The sequence below is a fragment of the Oryctolagus cuniculus genome, chromosome 17 (assembly GCF_051225735.1).
Source record: "Oryctolagus cuniculus isolate XC-2025 breed Fujian yellow rabbit chromosome 17, ASM5122573v1, whole genome shotgun sequence".
Lineage (NCBI taxonomy): Eukaryota > Metazoa > Chordata > Mammalia > Lagomorpha > Leporidae > Oryctolagus > Oryctolagus cuniculus.
Window position 1 is genome coordinate 20,325,929 of NC_142883.1, and position 20,176 is coordinate 20,346,104.

Genomic DNA, 20,176 nt, shown 5'->3' on the forward strand with positions numbered 1-20,176 from the left:
TCCAACTTAAAGAGTATACATCTTACTTAAGTTATAAAGTATGAAAAACACTATCGTAGAGTCAGGAAAACACAAGAACAGCATGTGGCAGATACACAGCATTCTGCCCTACTTCCTTATACCAAAAATCCCAATTTCTTCCGAGCAACAGCTGCTCAGCTGAGAAACTACACTTCTTACTCTCTCGTAGCTAGAGTATGTCACAACTCTTGCCAACAACAGACTAACAAAAGTTTGTGGGGATTTCTGGGAAATTTTTTCTTTCCCAATATAGATACTTCCTTTTCTTCCTTGTACTCCGTTCTTCTCGCCTAAAACGTGGTGAAACGGCGAGAGCTATGGTGGTTTTCTTTAAGCACAAAAGTTCAAGGATGCTCAAGCAGAAACACAAGATGCCTTAGGATAAAGGCTGTGCGAAGCTGAGCTTCATGCTACATGCAAAAAGCAAACCCCTGCCATTGGGGTTTTCATTTATTTTTTTTTTTTTTATTTTTATTTTTATTTTTTGACAGGCAGAGTGGATAGTGAGAGAGAGAGAGAGACAGAGAGAAAGGTCTTCCTTTTTGCCGTTGGTTCACCCTCCAATGGCCGCCGCGGCCGGCGCGCTGCGGCCGGCGCACCGCGCTGATCCGATGGCAGGAGCCAGGAGCCAGGTGCTTTTCCTGGTCTCCCATGGGGTGCAGGGCCCGAGCACCTGGGCCATCCTCCACTGCACTCCCTGGCCACAGCAGAGGGCTGGCCTGGAAGAGGGGCAACTGGGACAGAATCCGGCGCCCCGACCGGGACTAGAACCCGGTGTGCCGGCGCCGCTAGGCGGAGGATTAGCCTAGTGAGCCACGGCGCCGGCCATTGGGGTTTTCATTTATACACAGCTAAATACAACCCTAGGTGATACTCACTTGATGTCACTCTCTTCAACATGTCATTGAAAGTCTTTTTTTGTTTGTTTAAGATTTATTTGATAGGGAGAGTAAGGGAGGGATTGGGGAGGGGGAGGAGAGAGAGAAGGATCTTCCATCCACTGGTTCACTCCCCAGATGGCTGCAACAGACAGGGCTAGGCCAGGCTGCAGCTGGGAGCAAGGAACTCCACCTGAGTCTCCCATGTGGGTGGCAAGGGCTCAAGTACTTGGGCCATCTTCCATCGTCTTCCCAGGTGCATCAGCAAGGAGCTGGGTAGTAAGTACAGCAGCCATGGCTGGCGCCGCAGCTCACTAGGCTAATCCTCTGCCTGTGGTGCCGGCACTCCAGGTTCTAGTCCTGGTCAGGGCGCTGGATTCTGTCCCAGCTGCTCCTCTTCCAGTCCAGCTCCCTGATGTGACCCGTGAGTGCAGTAGAGGATGGCCCAAGTCCTTGGGCCCTGCACCTGCACGGGAGACCAGGAGAGGTACCTGGCTCCTGGCTTCGGATCAGTGCGGTGCGCCGGCCGCAGCGCGTCAGCCGCAGCGGCCATTGGGGGGTGAACCAACGGCAAAAGGAAGACCTTTCTGTCTCTGTCTCTCTCCCTCACTGTCCACTCTGCCTGTCAACAACAACCAAAAAAAAAAAAAAAAAAAAAAAAAGTAAGTACAGCAGCCAGGACTCCAATTGGCACCTATATGGGATAGCATTGCAGGCAGCAGCTTAACCTGCCATGCTACAATGCTGGCCCCACATCACTGGAAGTTTTAAAGCATATGATGAAACAAGCAGAAGAAAGAAAAAGATAAGGATTTGAAAGGATGAAACAAGACTGCAGACAGTAGGTTGATTTTTCAGAAAATCCAAGATCTCTATAAGTTATTAGAGCTTTTTAAAAAATCTTATTTAGCCGGTGCCGCGGCTCACTAGGCTAATCCTCCGCCTAGCGGCGCCGGCACACCGGGTTCTAGTCCCGGTCAGGGCGCCGGATTCTGTCCCAGTTGCCCCTCTTCCAGGCCAGCCCTCTGCTGTGGCCCGGGAGTGTAGTGGAGGATGGCCCAGGTGCTTGGGCCCTGCACCCCATGGGAGACCAGGAAAAGCACCTGGCTCCTGGCTCCTGCCATCAGATCAGCGCAGTGCGCCGGCCGCGGCGGCCATTGGAGGGTGAACCAACGGCAAAAGGAAGACCTTTCTCTCTGTCTCTCTCTCTGTCCACTCTGCCTGTCCAAAAAAAAAAAAAAAAATCTTATTTATTTGAGATGCAGAGTTAGAGAGAGAGGGAGAAACAGAAAGAAAGGTCTTCCATCTGCTGGCTCACACCCCAAATGCCCGCAGTGGCCAGAGCTGACCCAGGAGCCAGGAACTTCTTCAGGGTCTCCCACGTGGGTGCAGCAGCCTAAGCACTGGGGCCATCTTCTACTGCTTTCCCAGGTCATAAGCAGAGAGCTGGATCAGAAGAGGAGTAGCTGGGACACGAACTGGCACCCATGTGGGATACCAGCACTATGGGCAGAGATTTAGCCTACTACACCACAGCACCAGCTCTGCATTAGAGCTTTAAAAGATATGTCATCAAGGTTGTTAGATATAATACAAAGAAGACAACTCTCTTACCACAGTCACAAACAGAAAATTTAAATTACAAAATGATGCCAATAACAACAATAAAAAAAAGTAACTCAGAATAAGTCTGAATAAAGACGTACAAGGACTGGGGTTGGTGCTGCAGTGTAGCAAGTTAAGCTGTCATCTACAGTGCCAGTGCCCCATATGGGCAGCTGCTCCACTTCCACTCAGCTTCCTGCTATTGTGCCTGGGAATACAACAGAAGATGGCCCAAGTGCTTGGGCCTCTACACCCACATGGGAGACTGGATGAAGCTCCTGGCTCCTAGTTTCAGCCTGGCCCAGCCCTGGCCATTGTGGCCATTTGGGGAGTGAACCAAGGGATGGAAGATCTCCCTCTATCTCTATAATTCTGACTTTTAAATAAATAAATAAATCTATTTTAAAAACTGTATAAAGACCTTAAGGAGGACATAAAACTATCAACAGGGAATTTTATGGACTTTAGTAAGCTGATTCTAAATTCTAAAACTAATATGCTACAGTAGGCAAGAATAGCCAAGATGATTATAATAAAAAAGGTGGGGAAATTCATATTCTGTAAGACATCAAACCTTAGTATTAATTTGTGGTAATTAAATTATTGTTCTACAAGCACAGGATAAACAAATAGGCCAATGGACCAGAAGGGAACCCAGAAACAGATTCAAATAAATATGAACACTTGGCATTTTACAGATATGAGATTGTAAATCATGAAATAAGAACATATTACCCATAGGGTAAGCAATGTGGCAGAGCATTTTTTTAAAAAGATTTATTTATTTGTTTGTTTGAAAGGCAAAGTTACAGAGAGGCAGAGGCAGAGAGAAGACAGAAAGCTCTTCCACCTGCGGTCCACTTCCCGAAATGGCTGCAACGGCCAGAGCTGAGCAATCCAAAGCCAGGAGCTTTCTTCAAGTCTCCCATGCAGGTGCAGGGGCCCAAGGACTTGGGCCATCTGCCACTACTTTCCCAGGCCACCAGCAGAGAGCTGGATCCGAAGCAGAGCAGCCAGGACTCAAAGTGGCACCTGCCCATATTGGATGCCGGCACTGTAGGCAGCGGCTTTACCCTCTTTGCCAAAGTGCCGGCCCCGACGGAGCAGATTAAACCTCTGCTTGGGATGCCCACATCCCATACTGGAGCACTGGGATCAAGTCCTGCCTCCGCTGCGGATCGGCTTCCTGCTACCGTGTGCCCTGGCAGGCAGCAGGCGTCGGCTTCAGTACTGCAGTCCTTGCCGCCCAATGGAGGCCCAGACTGAGTTCCTGCTCCCTGGCTTCAGCCTGGCCCAGCTCCAGTTATCATGGGCACTGGGAATGAACAACAGATGCGAGGTAATTCCCTCTCTCTCTTTCAAACATAAATAAGCTTTAAGGAAAAAAGAACACTTCATTCAAAAAGTTGCTTTGTTTGGGCAATTAAGACATTGCTTGGAACACCCATATCCCCTGTCAGTGGGCCTGGGTTCAAGTCCTGGCCCCACTCAATTCCAGCTTCCTGCTACTGTGCACCCTGGGAGGCAGCAGGTGACGGCTCAAGTAGTTGGGCCTTAGCCACTCATGGGATTCCTGGATTGAGTTTCCAGCACCTGGCTTTGAACTGACCCAGTCCTGGCTATTGCAGACATCTGGGGAGTCAACCAGCAGAGGAGTTCTGCCTTTCTGTCTCTCTCTCCTTCAAATAAAATGAAAATAAATGTTAAAAAAAATTTAAGTTGTTCTGAGACAACTGGTTGTTCAATGGGAATAAAGTAGAACCCTACCTCACTCTATACCAAAATACAGGCCAGGTAGATCAGAACCTAAATGCAAGTAATGCTTATTTAAATGTTTATTTTACAAGAACATATAGAAAAATGTATTTATAAGCTTGGACTAGGTAACAATCTAATTAGGAACCAAAAACATAAGACATAAAGGAGAAAACGGATACATTTCACTACACTAAAACTTAACACTGGCCAAGTTTGGAACAATCTGAGCATCAAATAGAAAAAATGATAGTAATGGGTTACAATGCTTTTAATAAACAATAACAATGAAATTGATGAGCTCCTGGTGGAAAAGAAAAAAAGGTTAGGAGGAGGAGATAAAGATTCATTTATGTATTTGTTTGAAAGACACAGCAACAGAGAGGGAGAAAGAGACACAAAAATCTTCCATCCACACCCCAAATGGCGCTAAGAGCCAGGTCTGGGTCACGTCAAAGTCGGGAAACAGAACCTCTATCTTGGTCTCCCCTGAGGGTGGCATGGCCCAGGCACTTGAGCCATCATCCCCTGCATTCCCAGGTGCAACTGCAGGAAGCTGAATCAGAAGCTGAGCAGCCAGGACTGGACCCAGCATTCCAATATGGGATACCTGTGTCGCAACCAGCAGCTTAGCCCACATGTGACAAAGCTAGCTTCAGGAAAAACTCTTTATTAAAGGAAACTAGCGGGGGGCAGAGTTGTGGTGAAGTGGGTTAAGCCACTGCCCGAGACAGGCCAGTTGGAGTCCTAGCTGCTCCATCCCTGACCCAGTCCCCTGTTGATGGCCTAGGAAAGCAGTGGATGATGGTCCAAGTGCTTGGGCCCCTGCACCTACATGGGAGACAGAGAAGAAACTCCTGGCTTCGGCCTGGCCCAGTCCTGCTCCTTGTGGCCATTTGGAGAGTGAACCAGTAGATGGAAGATCTCTCTCTTTCCTTCTCTGTACCTCTGCCTTTCAAATAAATAAATAAATAAATCTTTTTTAAAAAAATTAAAAAAGGAGGCCGGCGCCGCAGCTCACTAGGCTAATCCTCCGCCTAGCGGCGCCGGCACACCAGGTTCTAGTCCCGGTCGGGGTGCCGGATTCTGTCCCGGTTGCCCCTCTTCCAGGCTATCCCTCTGCTGTGGCCAGGGAGTGCAGTGGAGGATGGCCCAGGTGCTTGGGCCCTGCACCCCATGGGAGACCAGGAAAAGCACCTGGCTCCTGCCATCGGATCAGCGCGGTGCGCCGGCCGCAGCGCGCCAGCCGCGGCGGCCATTGGAGGGTGAACCAACGGCAAAAGGAAGACCTTTCTCTCTCTCTCTCTCTCTCTCTCACTGTCCACTCTGCCTGTCAAAAAAAAAAAAAAAAAATTAGGCCGGCGCCGCGGCTCACTAGGCTAATCCTCCGCCTAGCGGCGCCGGCACACCGGGTTCTAGTCCCGGTCGGGGCGCCGGATTCTGTCCCGGTTGCCCCTCTTCCAGGCCAGCCCTCTGCTGTGGCCAGGGAGTGCAGTGGAGGATGGCCCAGGTGCTTGGGCCCTGCACCCCATGGGAGACCAGGATAAGCACCTGGCTCCTGGCTCCTGCCATCGGATCAGCGCGGTGCGCCGGCCGCAGCGCGCCGGCCGCGGCGGCCATTGGAGGGTGAACCAACGGCAAAGGAAGACCTTTCTCTCTGTCTCTCTCTCTCACTGTCCACTCTGCCTGTCAAAAAAAAAAAAAAAAAAAATTAAAAAAGGAAAGATACCTTTACAACAGCAACACTTAGCAAACTGTACCTAAATCAAGTGACCAAATTTAACTTTGGGGCCAGCATTGTTGTGTAGTGGGTGATGCTATTGCCTATGTCACTGGCATCCCACATGGGCACAGGTTCAAGCCCCAGCTGCTCCACTTCCAATCCAGCTCCTTGCTAATGTGAGTAGGAAAGCAGTGGAAGATGACCCAAGTACTTGGGCCCCTGCCACCCATGTGGGAAACCTGGATGAAGCTCCTGACTCCTAGGTTTGGCCTGGCCCTGTCCTAGCCATTGCAGCCATCTGGGGAGTGAACCAGTGGATGGAAGATCTTTCTCTCTGTCTCTCCCTCTCTCTCTGTAACTCTGCCTTTCAAATAAATAAATAAATAAATAAATCTTTCAGTAAAAATAATTAACTTTAGCAAAAATAGGACAAATGGTGTCATAGGACTTCTAATGTGATACACTGAGGATACAACATCATGTGTCCTTGCCAAAAGTGTTTAAGCTAAATCAAATTGGGGGCCAGTGCTGTGGCATGGCAGGTAAAGCTGCTGTCTCAGTGCTGGCATCCCACATGGGCGCTGGTTCAAGTCCCGGCTGCTCTACTTCCAATCCAGCTCTCTGCTATGGCCTGGGAAAGCTTCTCTCTGCCTCTCCTTCTCTCTCTGTAACTCCTCCAAGTAAATAAATACATCCTTAAAGAAGAGAGCGAGCGAGCAAGTGAGCGAAACACAGGAGGCCAGGAAGAAGTCCGTCCCCTTCTCACACCTGCAGGAGGACAGCTTGCTGGTTCTCTCTTCTGTCATTGGTGCTGTTGAAGAATCTGGACTGCTTATTTTGCAGAAGGTTCTTCAGTTTGGATTGTCTAATTGTTTCCTCATTGTTTGATTTAAATAATTTCTTCTGCTTGTCTTTTGCTGTCAGCTTATGTAGCTGTTATTATGCTTTCTTGTAATCGATTTGCTTTTTTTAAAGAAAGGATTTACTTATTTATTTGAAAGGCAGAATTACAGAGAGCCAGAGGCAGAAAGAGAGAGAGGTCTTCCATCTGCTGGTTCACTCCCCAGTTGGCCGAAACAGCTGGAGCTGTGTAGATCCGAAGCCAGGAGCCAGAAGCTTCTTCCAGGTCTCCCATGCGGGTCCTGGGACCCAAGGACTTGGGCCATCTTCTACTGCTTTCCCAGGCCATAGCAGAGAGCTGGATTGGAAGTGGAGCAGCCGGGACTTGAACTGGCATCCGTATGGGATGCTGGCACTGCAGACAGCGGTTTTACTAGCTTCGCCACAACGCCAGCCCCAACACAGTGAATTTTCCCAAAGATAAGCAAAGTATTCTGGGGGAAGAACATCTGAAGAGGGAAGTTACAAAATGGCTGATGAGAATGAGGAGCAAGACCAGTCATGGGACTGCATTTATGCAATTGTGGCTCTGACCACGGAGTTCCTGAAAGCCTGCAATTCCTAGACGCCTAGGCTGATGACCCCCTCCCTCAGCATCACTGCCCTTCCATCCATCCATTCATCCCAACAAATCCTGACTGACGGCCCTGTACGTGAGCACCAAAGATACAATAGCCAGCAAAATCAGAGACTGTCCCGTCTTCCGGGTGCTTAGATCACAGGGGAAGAGGGACTTCAATTAACGTGAAGTTGCAACCATGAGAAATGCTATGCAGGAGAAGTGCACGGAGCTTTGAGCCTGCACAACAGGGGGCTGCCAGTCAGGGACGCTGCAGGGCTGTGAGCTGCCTCCTCCTTTCAGCACCACATACTGGGACTTACTTATCAGACCGTAAGCTCCATGGGGCACACTGTTTTACTCGTAGACTGTCTGTTTTCTTTCAATATCTTCTTCCACCATCCAGCAAAATGCTCCAAAATAATGGCTATTTGGTATCTGCTTATATAATAGATATCTGTAGCTGGATGCTTCAGATTATGAAAAAAAAAAGTCCTAAAGTACAACAACCTTTGCAAATACCCAACGGGCAGTGCTGGGTGTCAAGGAGGAAGAGAAAGCCCGGAGCAGGTCAGCCCGGCAGCCTCCTTGGGCCCGAGTGCCAGGAAGGTTCTCAGGGGCAGAGCGGGAAAACGCACGCAGGACCGGCACAGACACGCTCACCCTGGAGTGCAGCAGCCACTGCTGTTATTATCTCTGCAAATAAAGACCGTGACACTCGTCACAAGGCCGTCACCCAGGACGAGCAAAGTCAGAGCGCAGCGGGAATCGCGAAGCAGCCACAAGCACTTACGTCACGGAACTGGACCTTGCCGAGCTCCCCCAGCTCACTGACGCAGCAGTAGGCAGCTTCCGACTGCAGAAAGAGCTGGGCCAGCGTCATCTCCTCGCTCCGGAAGAGCTCCCCCATGGTGGCAGACGGCACCGCTCCGGAGGCTCAGGGTGTCTCTCCAACCTGAAGCAAACGAGAAAACGACACGGTTTGGAAATGACCGAGAGGGCTGAGCAAACAGCACTCCAGCAAGGGGCTCTCCTTCGGCATTTCAGCTCTTCCACCCCACGCTGACAGATCTTTAGCAACTGTTTTGACAACCTGCTCAGGAAAACGGAGAAGAGAAATCGTGTGCTTCTGTTTTGGCAAAGGCAGTTACTGAATCTTGTCCTGCTGAGTGCAGATAAAAGTCATTTCCTTTGCAGTCAACATCAAGATCAACTGACAATGTTTTTGGACAACTCAATAACAATGTACAGAGATTAAAGACAGGGACCGGGAACCCAAACAGCTCCTTCAACACCCCTGGACACAGTGTGAATATCACTGCCCAGTCTTATTTGCTTGTACAGGAAACAAACAGAAGAGACCTTGATCACTCTCCCATAAAATCTGGCCAGGAACCGGTTTTCTCCTTCCATCAAAGTCCCAGCACTCCCTACAGCTATCACCACATTAAAGGGCTTCAGTCTCCTGACTGCTCAGAAAACACCACCACCCTCACCCACAGCTGTGGAATCCAATAAATAACCATTATCTTAAAAAAGGAACCAGCCCTGAATGAGACTCAATTTCAAGGCAAGCCTGCCAGGAACACATTGATAATGACAAAGCAGTTTTATGAAGGCAGAGAGAATGAGCCTTCCACCCGCGCAGCTTTCTGCTTTGTTTGTCAACCCCATCTTCTGGATCAACTGCATTCTTCCATCTGTCCAGTCTTCTCAAGCGCGAGCCCACACACATTTCATCTGCGTCTTACTGTTGCCGTAGGAAAGGCGACTGGCGCTATCAGTGGTCCTGAAACGCAATTATTTATTCTCAATCACCTGCTGCAAGGCGCAGCCTGCACAGGATCTAGACTCAGCGAAACGCACACCACTTCGAGCATCACAAGGCTGCCTGCATTCAATATTCGCAGGGCAGACTGACATCGAAGGGAGATTTGCTACTCTGGAAGGTTGGGAGACATCTTGAGACATCCCTACGACAAAACCTTTGTGCAAATGATGTTCAAGGCTGCAAAACAACAAGCTCAGAGGGAAGCAAGAATTTCTCCAGAGATTGGTGGCTTGGTCTCTAAGCCTGTGTGCACCTGATTCATCCGAACCAGCTGTTAGCAGCCTCACCACCACCTTCACCAAGTGTAGACTCCACACCTCAAAACACACCCGACAGCAAGCCGTGGCAGCACCACCAGGGCGGACGATGACAGCCTGCTACAAGCGCGCTCCCCGCCCCCAGGCTTTAATAACCAGGTCTCCCCAGAACATCTCTAGCCCACTGGAGCCAGACAGACAACCAAGCCACAGCGGTGCTGGAGGGGTCACAACGCGAAACCTGAAGAAACAGCACGTCCACAAAAGATGGGGCGGAACGCAGCGCCCCCACCTCGGCGCCCAGCCTCCAGGAATCCGCCATCCAGCCCTGGCCTCCCACCTGGGAATTATTCACCTGCTTACTTCCTGTCCACCCAGTGAGCCAGCAGGAATTCTCGGGACCCAGGCACCCCTCCCTCTTTGGACCGGGGACGGGGAGAGGGGGCGGAAAAAAAGGGAAGGGATAGCCCCAAATCGGAGGCCCTCTCAAAAGCCCCCAGAATTCTTCTGCCCACCCAATAACCTTCCGCTTTCCCCTTAAACGGGGAAACGACCTAGGGCCTCCACAGAGCAGTGAGTCTCTGGTTCTTCTGCCCATAGTCCGGGTGCCCAAGAGGAGGCGAACCCCTATTTTTTCCCGAAGATTATAAGACCCCTGCTAATTCCTTTAACAAGCAACGGGGCTACCAGGATTTCCTGAGTCCCTCGAAGCCCGCTCCCTGCCGAGCCGTATCTACATCCCCCACTCACCTCCAGCAGCCGGCCCTGACGCCGCCACAGAAGCCGCCGCAGCCAAACCCGCAGCCTCAGCGGCTCCGGGCAGAAGCGCCTCGACGTGCGTGCGTCACCAGGGGCCCGCCCCCGCGGCGCCGCCGGGGCCCGCCCCCACGATGATCTCATCGCAGTCGACCAATGACGTGCAGCCTCGCCTGGGCGGCCGCAGCGCTCCACTGCGGGCCGCGGGCGAGACCCGGCGTGCTGCCGCCATCTTGGCCTCTGTGCTGTGACTCCGCGGCGGAGCAGGGAGGGGTTGGGGGCGTGGGGCTGGCCGTGCAGGTGCTTAGCGTTTGAGTTCCTGAGCCCTTCAGAGCCCCTGCTCCCTAAGCTTTATCTTGTGGGCAAGGTTAACTTTTTTTGTTTATTTTCATACCGTGGGAACGCCCAGCCATTTCTCCCGGAGAAGTAGCAGGGAGAAAGGGGAGACACCTGGAGGAATGCCGGGCCCTCCTCCATACCTTTCCCTGATTTTACGGATGACAATGCTTGAGCCCCAAACGGAGCGACTTGTTCCGGTAGATCCCGAGAAGCCAGTCTTTAACAACGTGCGTGTTTCGTTCCTTCTAGCAACTGCCCCGGTCTGTTTTTCTGCAAATGACAGGAAAACCCTGTATGACCAGAGGTTACAGAAGTACAATGTTTCTCTTGCTTCGTATATAATACCTGTGGTCCATCTGACCACTGAAGGGTTTTCAGTTCCTCAAATTTAGTATTAGAATAACAAATTTTGTAGCGCCAAAGTGATGCCTGTTATTTTTAAGCCGCCTTTATCAAATACTGACATTGATTCCCTTGTATTGCCTTAAAAAAATGAGTAGGGCATCCCAGGTCGATGGTTATAACCAGAACCATATCAGGAAAAACCTGTTGGTTTGTCTCTGTGGGTGGTGGAACCCCACTGAGATTCAAGGGCAATGAGAAATGTCAGGTTAAAAAACCCCCGGATGCTAATTAAATTTTGCTACCTGGAAAAAAAAAATTACCAGTCCTGCTCTGCTGTCTGTCTCAGGTCTAAATTCTTGCTTGAAGAGAAGAACCTATGCTACCCATCTCCGCTAACACAGCCAGCCCAAACACAGTAAGTAATGAAGGACCAAAACCGGCATTTTACTTGAATTTGCCTCTCATAGTGCGAGTGAAGATAGAATTTGACTGCCTTGCGGTTTTCTGTAAAAGTAGGATCTTAGCCCCAGACCATACCAACCTTTCTCAGCTTTCTCAGGCACAGCTCAGAGGGACCCATATTTGAAAACCTGCCAAGGTTTATAAAACTGTTACACAGGGGCTGGCACTGTGACATAGCGGGTAAAGCCGCTGCCTGCAGTGCCAGTTTGAGTCCCGGCTGCTCCGCTTCCGATCCAGCTCTCTGCTGTGGTCTGCGAAAGCAGTAGAAGATGTCCCAAGTCCTTGGGCCCCTGCACCCGCCTGGAAGACCAGAAGAAGCTCCTGGCTACTGGCTTTGGATCGGCACAGTTCTGGCCGTTGAGGCCATTTTTGGAGTGAACCAGCTGATAGGAGACTCCCTCTCTCTCCCTCTCCGCCTCTAGGGCTCCACCTTCCAAATAAATAAATCTAAAAAAAAAAAAAAAGAAAAAGAAAAAAACCCAATGTGTATGATTGTCATTTCCTTCCTTTGAGTCAAAAAAAAATTGACCTCAGAGTCAGCTGCTTGCTAACCACATATTTTCATATTTCACCTTTAAGATAGTCTTTCCTCTGGACTCACTTCAGTTCCTTTGAACTGTGTTCATGGCTTCCTTGAAAGTACACGCTCACAGCTCCTTTTCTGTCTCGGCTCTGCCTTCAGTCTTTATCCAGTGTCTGTCTGTTTTCCCTCTGTGCTCTCTTCCCTGGCAGCCTTGTCTGTAGTCAGGCTTAAATGTCTACGTGTGGGGCTCGGGTCTACATTCCCACTCACTTTTCTTCTCAAAGGCTTAGAAATGAAATTTCAAATAGCCTTTCAGGCACCAGACACTTGCTGAGGGCCCACTAGGTGCCAGCTGTGGTACTGGATGCTGGAAATGAAAATAAGGGACAGTCTCACTTCCTATGCTAGAGGAAGTGAGAAAGTCCCAGTAGTGTTGGGGACGGTGCTGTAGTATAGCCAGTAAAGCCGCCGCCTGCAGTGCTGGCATCCCATGTGGGTGCTGGTTTGAGTCCCGGCTGCTCCATTTCCCATCCAGCTCTCTGCTATGGCCTGGGAAGGCAGTGGAGGTTGGCCCAAGTCCTTGGGCCCCTGCACCTGTGTGGGAGACCTGGAAGACGCTCCTGGCTCCTGGCTTTGGATAGGTGCAGCTCTGGCCATTGTGGACATCTGGGGAGTGAACCAGCAGATGGAAGACCTCTCTTCCCCCTCTCCCTCTGCCTCTGCCTCTGTGTAACTATGCCTTTCAGATAAATAAATAAATCTTGGAAAAAAAAAAAAGTTTCCAATAGTGACAAGACAGAGATGCGTGCGATGGTTACTCCTATAAGCCAGCCTCGTGTCTAGGCACTTTGCAGAGGTGCCCTCATCCTCACAACACTGAGGCAGGTGCTATTATCCTCATGTAGTAGACGGTATAAAACAGAGGCCTATATCCAACAGGATTAAATTTGAAATGCTGCTCTAGAAGTCATTTGCAGTTCCCTATGGGGCTTAGCCAGTAATACAGTTCTGAGTGTCTGAACCGATTTATTTATGATTTTTCAAATATTTATTTGGTGGGGACTGGCATCATGGTACAGTAGTGGCTTAAGCCCCTGCCCATGATGCTGGCATCCCATACTCTGATCCAGGTTCTTGCTGATGCATCTGGGGAGGCCTTGGAAGATGACTCAAATACTTGGGCCCTTGCCACCCACCTGGAAGACCTGGATAGAGTTCCAGGCTCCTGGCTTCCGCCTGGCCCAGCCCCAGCCATTGCAGCCATTTGAGGAGTGAACCAGTGAATGAAAATCTCTTTCTGTCTTTGTCTCTCCTTCTTTCTCTGTCACTGCCTTTCGAATAAGTAAAATAAATCTTTTTGAAAAGTTATTAGTTGAGAGGCATAAGGATAGAAGACCAATAGACAGGCCGGTGCCGTGGCTCACTAAGCTAATCCTCCGCCTAGCGGCGCCGGCACACCGGGTTCTAGTCCTGGTCGGGACGCCGGATTCTGTCCCGGTTGCCCCTCTTCCAGGCCAGCCCTCTGCTGTGGCCAGGGAGTGCAGTGGAGGATGGCCCAGGTGCTTGGGCCCTGCACCCCATGGGAGACCAGGAAAAGCACCTGGCTCCTGGCTCCTGCCATCGGATCAGCGCGGTGCGCCAGCCGCAGCGCGCCGGCCGCGGCAGCCATTGGAGGGTGAACCAACGGCAAAGGAAGACCTTTCTCTCTGTCTCTCTCTCTCACTGTCCACTCTGCCTGTCAAAAAAAAAAAAAAAAAACAAACAAAAAAAAAAACAATAGAGCTCTGTTCTGCTGGTTCACTGCTCCAAGTACCTGCACAGCCAGACATGGGCCAGACCAAAGCCAAGAAGGAGCCTGGAAATCAACCTGGATCTCCAGGGACCCAAGAACTGAGCCATCACCTGCTCCATCCCATAATCCCAGAGTGCACATTCAGAGGAAGCTGAATCCAAATCAGAGCCAGGACTTGAACCCAGGCACTCAGATATGGAATTTGGGTATCCCAAGGGGTATCTTATCTGCTGTGCCAATGTCTGCCCCAAAATTTAGATTTAAAGTCTTCTCCTGTGGCTGGCGCTGTGGCACAGTGGGTTAAAACCCCAGCCAGCTGTGCCAGCATCCCATATGGATGCCAGTTTGAGTCCCGGCTGCTCCTCTTCTGATAAAGTCTTCTTGCATTCTTTGATAAGCAGTGGATCAGCTCAATGATTGTGTCTTGCTACATAGATTTTACAGTGTTTTCCTCTGATGAACTCGGATTCTAAAACTCTTCTAACCAAGAGTCTGATTAGAGTGTTCCAGGAGAGCATTCTCCCAGCACAGCCTGAGGGTGACCTTTATCATCTCTGACTGCTGTCCTTGAAATGATGGTTTGCAGTTTTCCAGGGAAATGATCCCTTTCACAATTTCACTCTGAGTTCCTCAAAATAACACTTCTACTTTTACTTTCAGAGCCTGTGCATGTTCAAGATAATGTCTTTTGGTCAAAAACAAAAACTTCTAGCAGATTTTGAGGCTTCCTTTGAAGTTAAAGGGAGGTCAGAGTGCTTTAGCTCTGCTAATGATTACATGGATGAGGAGATCTGAAGGAGCCAGAGGCATGTGACATTTTGTGCAGCCCGCATGACTCCCCGTGAAGGACATGTGAGGCGGACAGCCTCCTGGATGGTGGGAGTTAAGAATGCCATGCAAGAGCCTTCTTAAAGAAGTGGGCTTTATAGAAAGTTTGAGATGGGAACAAGGGAAAGGACGGAGTGACATGTGGCATTGGCCTCTGTGCCATTGGCCTTGAAATATTTGTCAAAAAAAAAAAAAAAAGTCACACACTGGTTCAAGGAGATTTCTGAAGTGGAGAATCTAACAAAGTTTTCAGTATTGGACTGGTGTCTTTTTTTTTTTTTTTCCTTAATTTCAGAATTTTTTTTTCAGATTTATTTATTTGAAAGGGGAGGAGGGAGAGAAAGAGGTGTCTTCCATGCGCTAGTTCACTCCCCACATGGCCACAATGGCTGGAACTGTGCCAATCCAAAGCCAGGAGCAGGCCGGCACCGCGGCTCACTAGGCTAATCCTCCGCCTTGCGGCGCCCGCACACCAGGTTCTAGTCCCGGTCGGGGCGCCGGATTCTGTCCCGGTTGCCCCTGTTCCAGGCCAGCCCTCTGCTGTGGCCAGGGAGTGCAGTGGAGGATGGCCCAAGTCCTTGGGCCCTGCACCCCATGGGAGACCAGGAAAAGCACCTGGCTCCTGCCATCGGATCAGCGCAGTGTGCCAGCCGCAGCACGCCGGCCGCGGCGGCCATTGGAGGGTGAACCAACGGCAAAGGAAGACCTTTCTCTCTGTCTCTCTCTTTCACTGTCCACTCTGCCTGTCAAAAAAACAAAACAACAAAAAAAAGCCAGGAGCAAGGAGCTGCTTCTGGGACTCCCACAAGGGTGCAGGGGCCCAAGGACTTGGGCCATCTTCTACTGCTCTCCCAGGCCATAGCAGAGAGCTGGATTGGAAGAGGAGCAACCGGGTCTCAAACCCACACCAATATGGGATGGCGGCACTGCAGGCAGCAGCTTTATAGCACCAGCCATTGGATTGGGTTTTTTTCTCTTTCTTTCAGAAATGTTATATATATATATTTTAAAGATTGATTGATTGATTGATTTGAAAAGCAGAGTGGCAGAGGAAGAGACAGAAAGAGATCTTCCCTCCATACTGATTCACTCCCCAAATAACCACAAGAGCCAGGGCTGGGCCACACCAAAACCAAGAGCCAGAGGCTCCATCCTGGCCTAGCATGTGTGTAGCAGGGCCCAAGTACTTGGGTCCTTTGCTGCCTTCCTAGGCACATGAGCAGGAATCTGGAATGGAAGTGGAGCAGCCCAGACCCAAACTGGCACCCCCATATGGCAGCAATTTAACCTGCTGTGCCACAATGCCAACCCCAGAATTTTCTCTCTTTTAAAAAGTTATTTATTTATTTGAAAAGTAGAAAGTGAGATATAGAGAGGTCCCATCTACTAGCTCATTCCCCAGATGCCTACATCAGCTGGGGCTGGGCCAGGCCAAAGCCAGGAGTCAGGAACTCCATCCAGGTCTCCCACATGTGTGGCAGGGACTCACGTATGCCTGCTGCCCCTAGAGTGTGCATTAGCAGGAAGCTGGAATTGAGAACAGAGCTGAGAAACCCAAGCCCAGTATGGAATGTGGGCATGCCAAGATGGTCTTAACCACAATGCCGAACACCCGCCTCTGTATTAGGTTTCTAGTGAGAAAGGAGGTCAGACCTTCAGTGAAGAAATACCTTGGGGGCTGGCGCTGTGGCATAGCTGGTAAAGCGGCCGCCTGCAGTGCTAGCACCCTGGTTGTTCCACTTCAATCCAGCTCTCTGCTATGGCCTGGGAAAGCAGTAGAAGATGGCCCGAGTCCTTGGGCACCTGCATCCATGTGGGAGACCCAGAAGAAGCTGTTGGCCCAAGTCCTTGGGCCCTGCACCTGCATGGGAGACCAGGAGAAGCACCTGGCTCCTGGCTTCGGATCAGTGCGGTGCGCTGGCTGCAGCACGCCGGCCGCAGTGGCCATTGAGGGGTGAACCAATGGCAAAGGAAGACTTTTCTTTTTGTCTCTCTCTCTCACTGTCCACTCTGCCTGTCAAAAAATAAAATAATAAATAAATAATAAATACATAAAAATAAGATTCCTGGTGCAGATGTGGAGAAATTGAAACCCTCATTCACTGCTGGTGAAGATGTAAAATGGGACAGTCACTTTGGAAAATTGTCTGGCATTTCTTAAAAAAATATGTCATTAAGTTACCACATAACCAAACAATTCTACTCCTAAGTATATGCCCAAGAGACATGAAAATGTATGTCCACAGAAAAACTTGATGCCAATGTTTATACTAGCATTATTTGTAATAGCCCCAAACCTTATACAACCTAAAAACCCAATGAAGAATAATGAATGGATAAATAAAAGGTGGCATATTCATAAAATGGAATTTTATTCAATGATGTAAAGGAGTGAAATAATGATATATGTTACAACATGGATGAACCTTGAAGATATGCTAAGTGAAAGAAGCCAGGCACAAAAAATATGTTGTATGATTCTATTTGCATGAAATATACAGAATAGGCAAACCTATTGAGAGAGAAAGTGGATCAGTGGTACCTAGGATTGGGGTGATAAGGAGAATGGAAAGTGATGGCTAGTGGCCATGGGCTTTCTTTTAGGTGTTAATAAAATGTTCTAAAATTAATTATGGTGATGCTTGCCTAATATTGTGAATATCAAAAATAATTATATGTTTTAAATGAGTAATTTGTATGTGACTTATATCTCAACATAGCTGTTACAACCAAAGATTCACCAGATTTGAAAGAACCACATATTTAGAAACTTTAAAATGCAGTAATTGAAATGAGAAATTCAAAAGAATAACTCAATGACACTGGAGAAGACTAAACTGATTGGAAACAGAAGCAAATTAACCCATATTTCAAATGAATAACAACACCATACTAAAGAAGAAAATGAATTAATCCAAATTACATTTTTTCCAAGAGGGACGGAGGGAGGGAGGGACGGAGAAAGAGAGAGAGAGAGAGAGAGAGAGAGAGAGAGAGATCCTATTCACCAGCCCACTCCCCAAATGCCTACAACAATTGGAAAGCCAATGCCAGGGTCAGGAACTTAATCCAGGTCTCCCATGTGGGTGGCAGGGACCCAGCTACTAACACCATCATCATTGCCTCTCAGGCTTTGTACGAGCAGGAAGCAGAATCCAGAGCTGCAGCCAGAGTCTAACCAGGCACTCTGATGTGGGACCTGGTATTCAACCAGTGTCTTAACCCCAAGGACAAAGGCCTGTCTCCCAGTTAACTTTAGAATAATATTTTTCCTCTGTTTTCCAAGTCTTAAAGGAAAAAAACTGCAAGAAAAAATGTTGAGTTCTTCTTAATGGTTTGGTATTTCATAGTGATATAGGAATAGACATTGTGAGATTATATTGTACTCTTTGTAGAATTGAGTAAATCACACGATGATTTGGGAGCAAGAGTTCTCACTGTGGATAAAAAAAAAAAAAGATATGAACACAGATGTGGGGTGCTGGCACTGTGGTGCAGTGAGTTTAGCCACAGCTGGCGATATCAGCATCCCATATCAGAGTGCCAGTTGAAGTGCTGGCTGCTCTGCTTCTGATCTGGCTTCCTGTTAATGTGCAGAAGATGGCCCAAGTACTTGGTCCCCTGCCAGACATGTAGGAGACCCAGATGGAGTTCCTATCTCCTAGCTTCAGCCTGTTGTGGCCATTTGGGGAGTGAGCCAGCAGTTGGAAGAGATCTCTGTCATTCTGCCTTTCAAACAAATAAATTAATAATAAATACAAATATATATTAAATATATATATATATATATATATATATATATGGCTTTAAAACCCACAAGTACTGTCAGGATCTCCCCCTTCGGGAACTGGCCGGGTTACCACGAAGGAAGAGTCGAGGAGACTGAGGAAGGTCAAGCTAAACACACTTTATTGATACTGTAGGCGACTAGGAGAGATCGCTCAAGCCTACTCCTGCGGGCACTAGGCACTAGGACGGGGAGAGAGGCTGAGCAACCTCTGGTTTACAGCCGCTGGGAGTCCCCTTATATACAGTTTCTAGAGGCTAGTCCCGCCCACATTCCCACCCCCCAGGGTCCCATCGTCATGGCAACGACAGTTCGTGGTTAGGCCGTCTAGTTAGGCCGTCCACTTTCAAATCTTACCAGCTAGGGTGGCTACTACTTTACTTTTCCTTCAAGCTGCCCATGTGCGCAGTTACTTTCTTTCAAAGGGCGCTACAGTTACTTTGTTTCAAACCGTGCTTGTTTCAAACCGGGCAACAATTACTTTCTCCATGAATGGTTCCCTAACAAGTACAGATGAGGCAATACAAAGAGGAGCCTTGAGGGCTTGAATGGGACTTCAAAGCATTAGCGTGAACTCATAATTTCATGCATATCAATAAAAATACATAGGCACAGTCTGCCTGTTGCAAGAACTTGGAAGCAACAACACCCGGTAACAGTGAACACACCGGACACCCAGGTCTTGGTCTCTAAATATCACCCTTGCCACAAGGCAGCAGAGGTCCTCTGAGAAATGGTAGGCTTAGGACTGGACAGGGAGAGTATCAGCCGAGTTGGGAATATCCTGCTGTAGCAGAAACTCAGGAAGTCTGTCCCTCTCCTTTCAGAATGATGAGAGTATGTCAAAACAACACAGGAGGAAGCTCGGCTTCCAGAATGGCCAAGTAATCCCTGTCATACCAGCCTTCTCTAAACCACCTACCCTGGGCAGAATATGAAACAGTAACGACCAAAGAGAGGAATCTACTGCATGGGATTGCTACTTGGAAGAGAAAAGCTTCCTGGTTTTTACAGCTTTTAGCCTGAGGGGAGTCTACAGTCTTAGAATATTTCCCCACAAATTACTGATTAATCTCAAAAAGAAAAATAATAATTGTATGATTGAGGCATCAATCAGGCAACATCCTAACCAAATGGTCAAAAGCACTGTCCATAAGGCCAGATGTCATAATTTCAGATGTGATGCCCTCGAGACAAGGCAACATTCCTCTAGTGTTTCAGCCAACGACGCAGAGTCTGAACCTAACGATGGGGCATGTTCCACGAACTCAAAATGAGAAGCGTTCTAAAAATGTGTCCTGCATCCTTCAAAAATGTCCAGAGAAAAGCTAAGACACTTTTCCAGGTTAAAGAGATGTGACTACTAAATGCAATATATTATTTTGGACAGATCTTTTACTGGGGAAAAAAATCCTATAGACATTAAAAACATGGGGCCGGCGCTGTGGCATAGCAGGTAAAGCCGCCACCTGCAGTGCCAGCATCCCATATGGGCACTGGTTCCAGTCCTGGCTGCTCCACTTCTGATCCAGCTCTCTGCTATGGCCTGGGAAAGCAGTAGAACATGGCCCAAGTCCCTGGGCTCCTGCACTACTCACATGGGAGACCCAGAGGAAGCTCCTGGCTCCTGGCTTTGGATCGGCGCAACTCCAATTGTTGTGGCCAATTGGGGAGTGAACCAGCAGATGGAAGACCTTTCTCTCTCTCTCTCTGCCTCTCCTCTCTCTGTGTAACCCTGACTTTCAAAAAATAAATAAATCTTTAAAAAAAGAGAAAGAAAGAAAAGAAAAAAGACATCTACATCCTACATCATTG

At 48.9% G+C, this 20,176-nt stretch overlaps 1 protein-coding gene and 1 long non-coding RNA gene across 10 annotated transcripts in view; one reads left to right on the forward strand and one right to left on the reverse strand.

Moving 5' to 3' along the window:
* Positions 1–10,414, reverse strand: part of ATP6V0A1 (ATPase H+ transporting V0 subunit a1) — a 55,249-nt gene extending 44,835 nt beyond the window's left edge. For all 8 annotated transcript variants that reach the window (XM_051824976.3, XM_002719398.6, XM_002719397.6 and 5 more), the window contains exons 1-2: positions 10,280–10,414; positions 8,235–8,396 (exon numbers count right to left, since the gene is read on the reverse strand). In XM_051824976.3, the coding sequence (XP_051680936.1) occupies positions 8,235–8,351 (117 nt within the window). In that variant the 5' untranslated portion in view covers positions 8,352–8,396; positions 10,280–10,414. The remainder of the gene's footprint in view (positions 1–8,234; positions 8,397–10,279) is intronic.
* A 64-nt stretch (positions 10,415–10,478) lies between these two features.
* On the forward strand, positions 10,479–12,731 carry LOC103351575 (uncharacterized). Of its 2 annotated transcripts, none has more exons than XR_011383467.2 (3): positions 10,479–10,851; positions 11,316–11,384; positions 11,669–11,876. It is a non-coding gene; the product is annotated as an uncharacterized LOC103351575 (long non-coding RNA). The 2 variants fall into 2 exon arrangements; XR_016224008.1 differs by lacking the exon at positions 11,669–11,876 and adding an exon at positions 12,490–12,731 and having other exon boundaries at positions 10,491–10,851.
* The last annotated feature ends 7,445 nt before the right edge of the window (positions 12,732–20,176 follow it).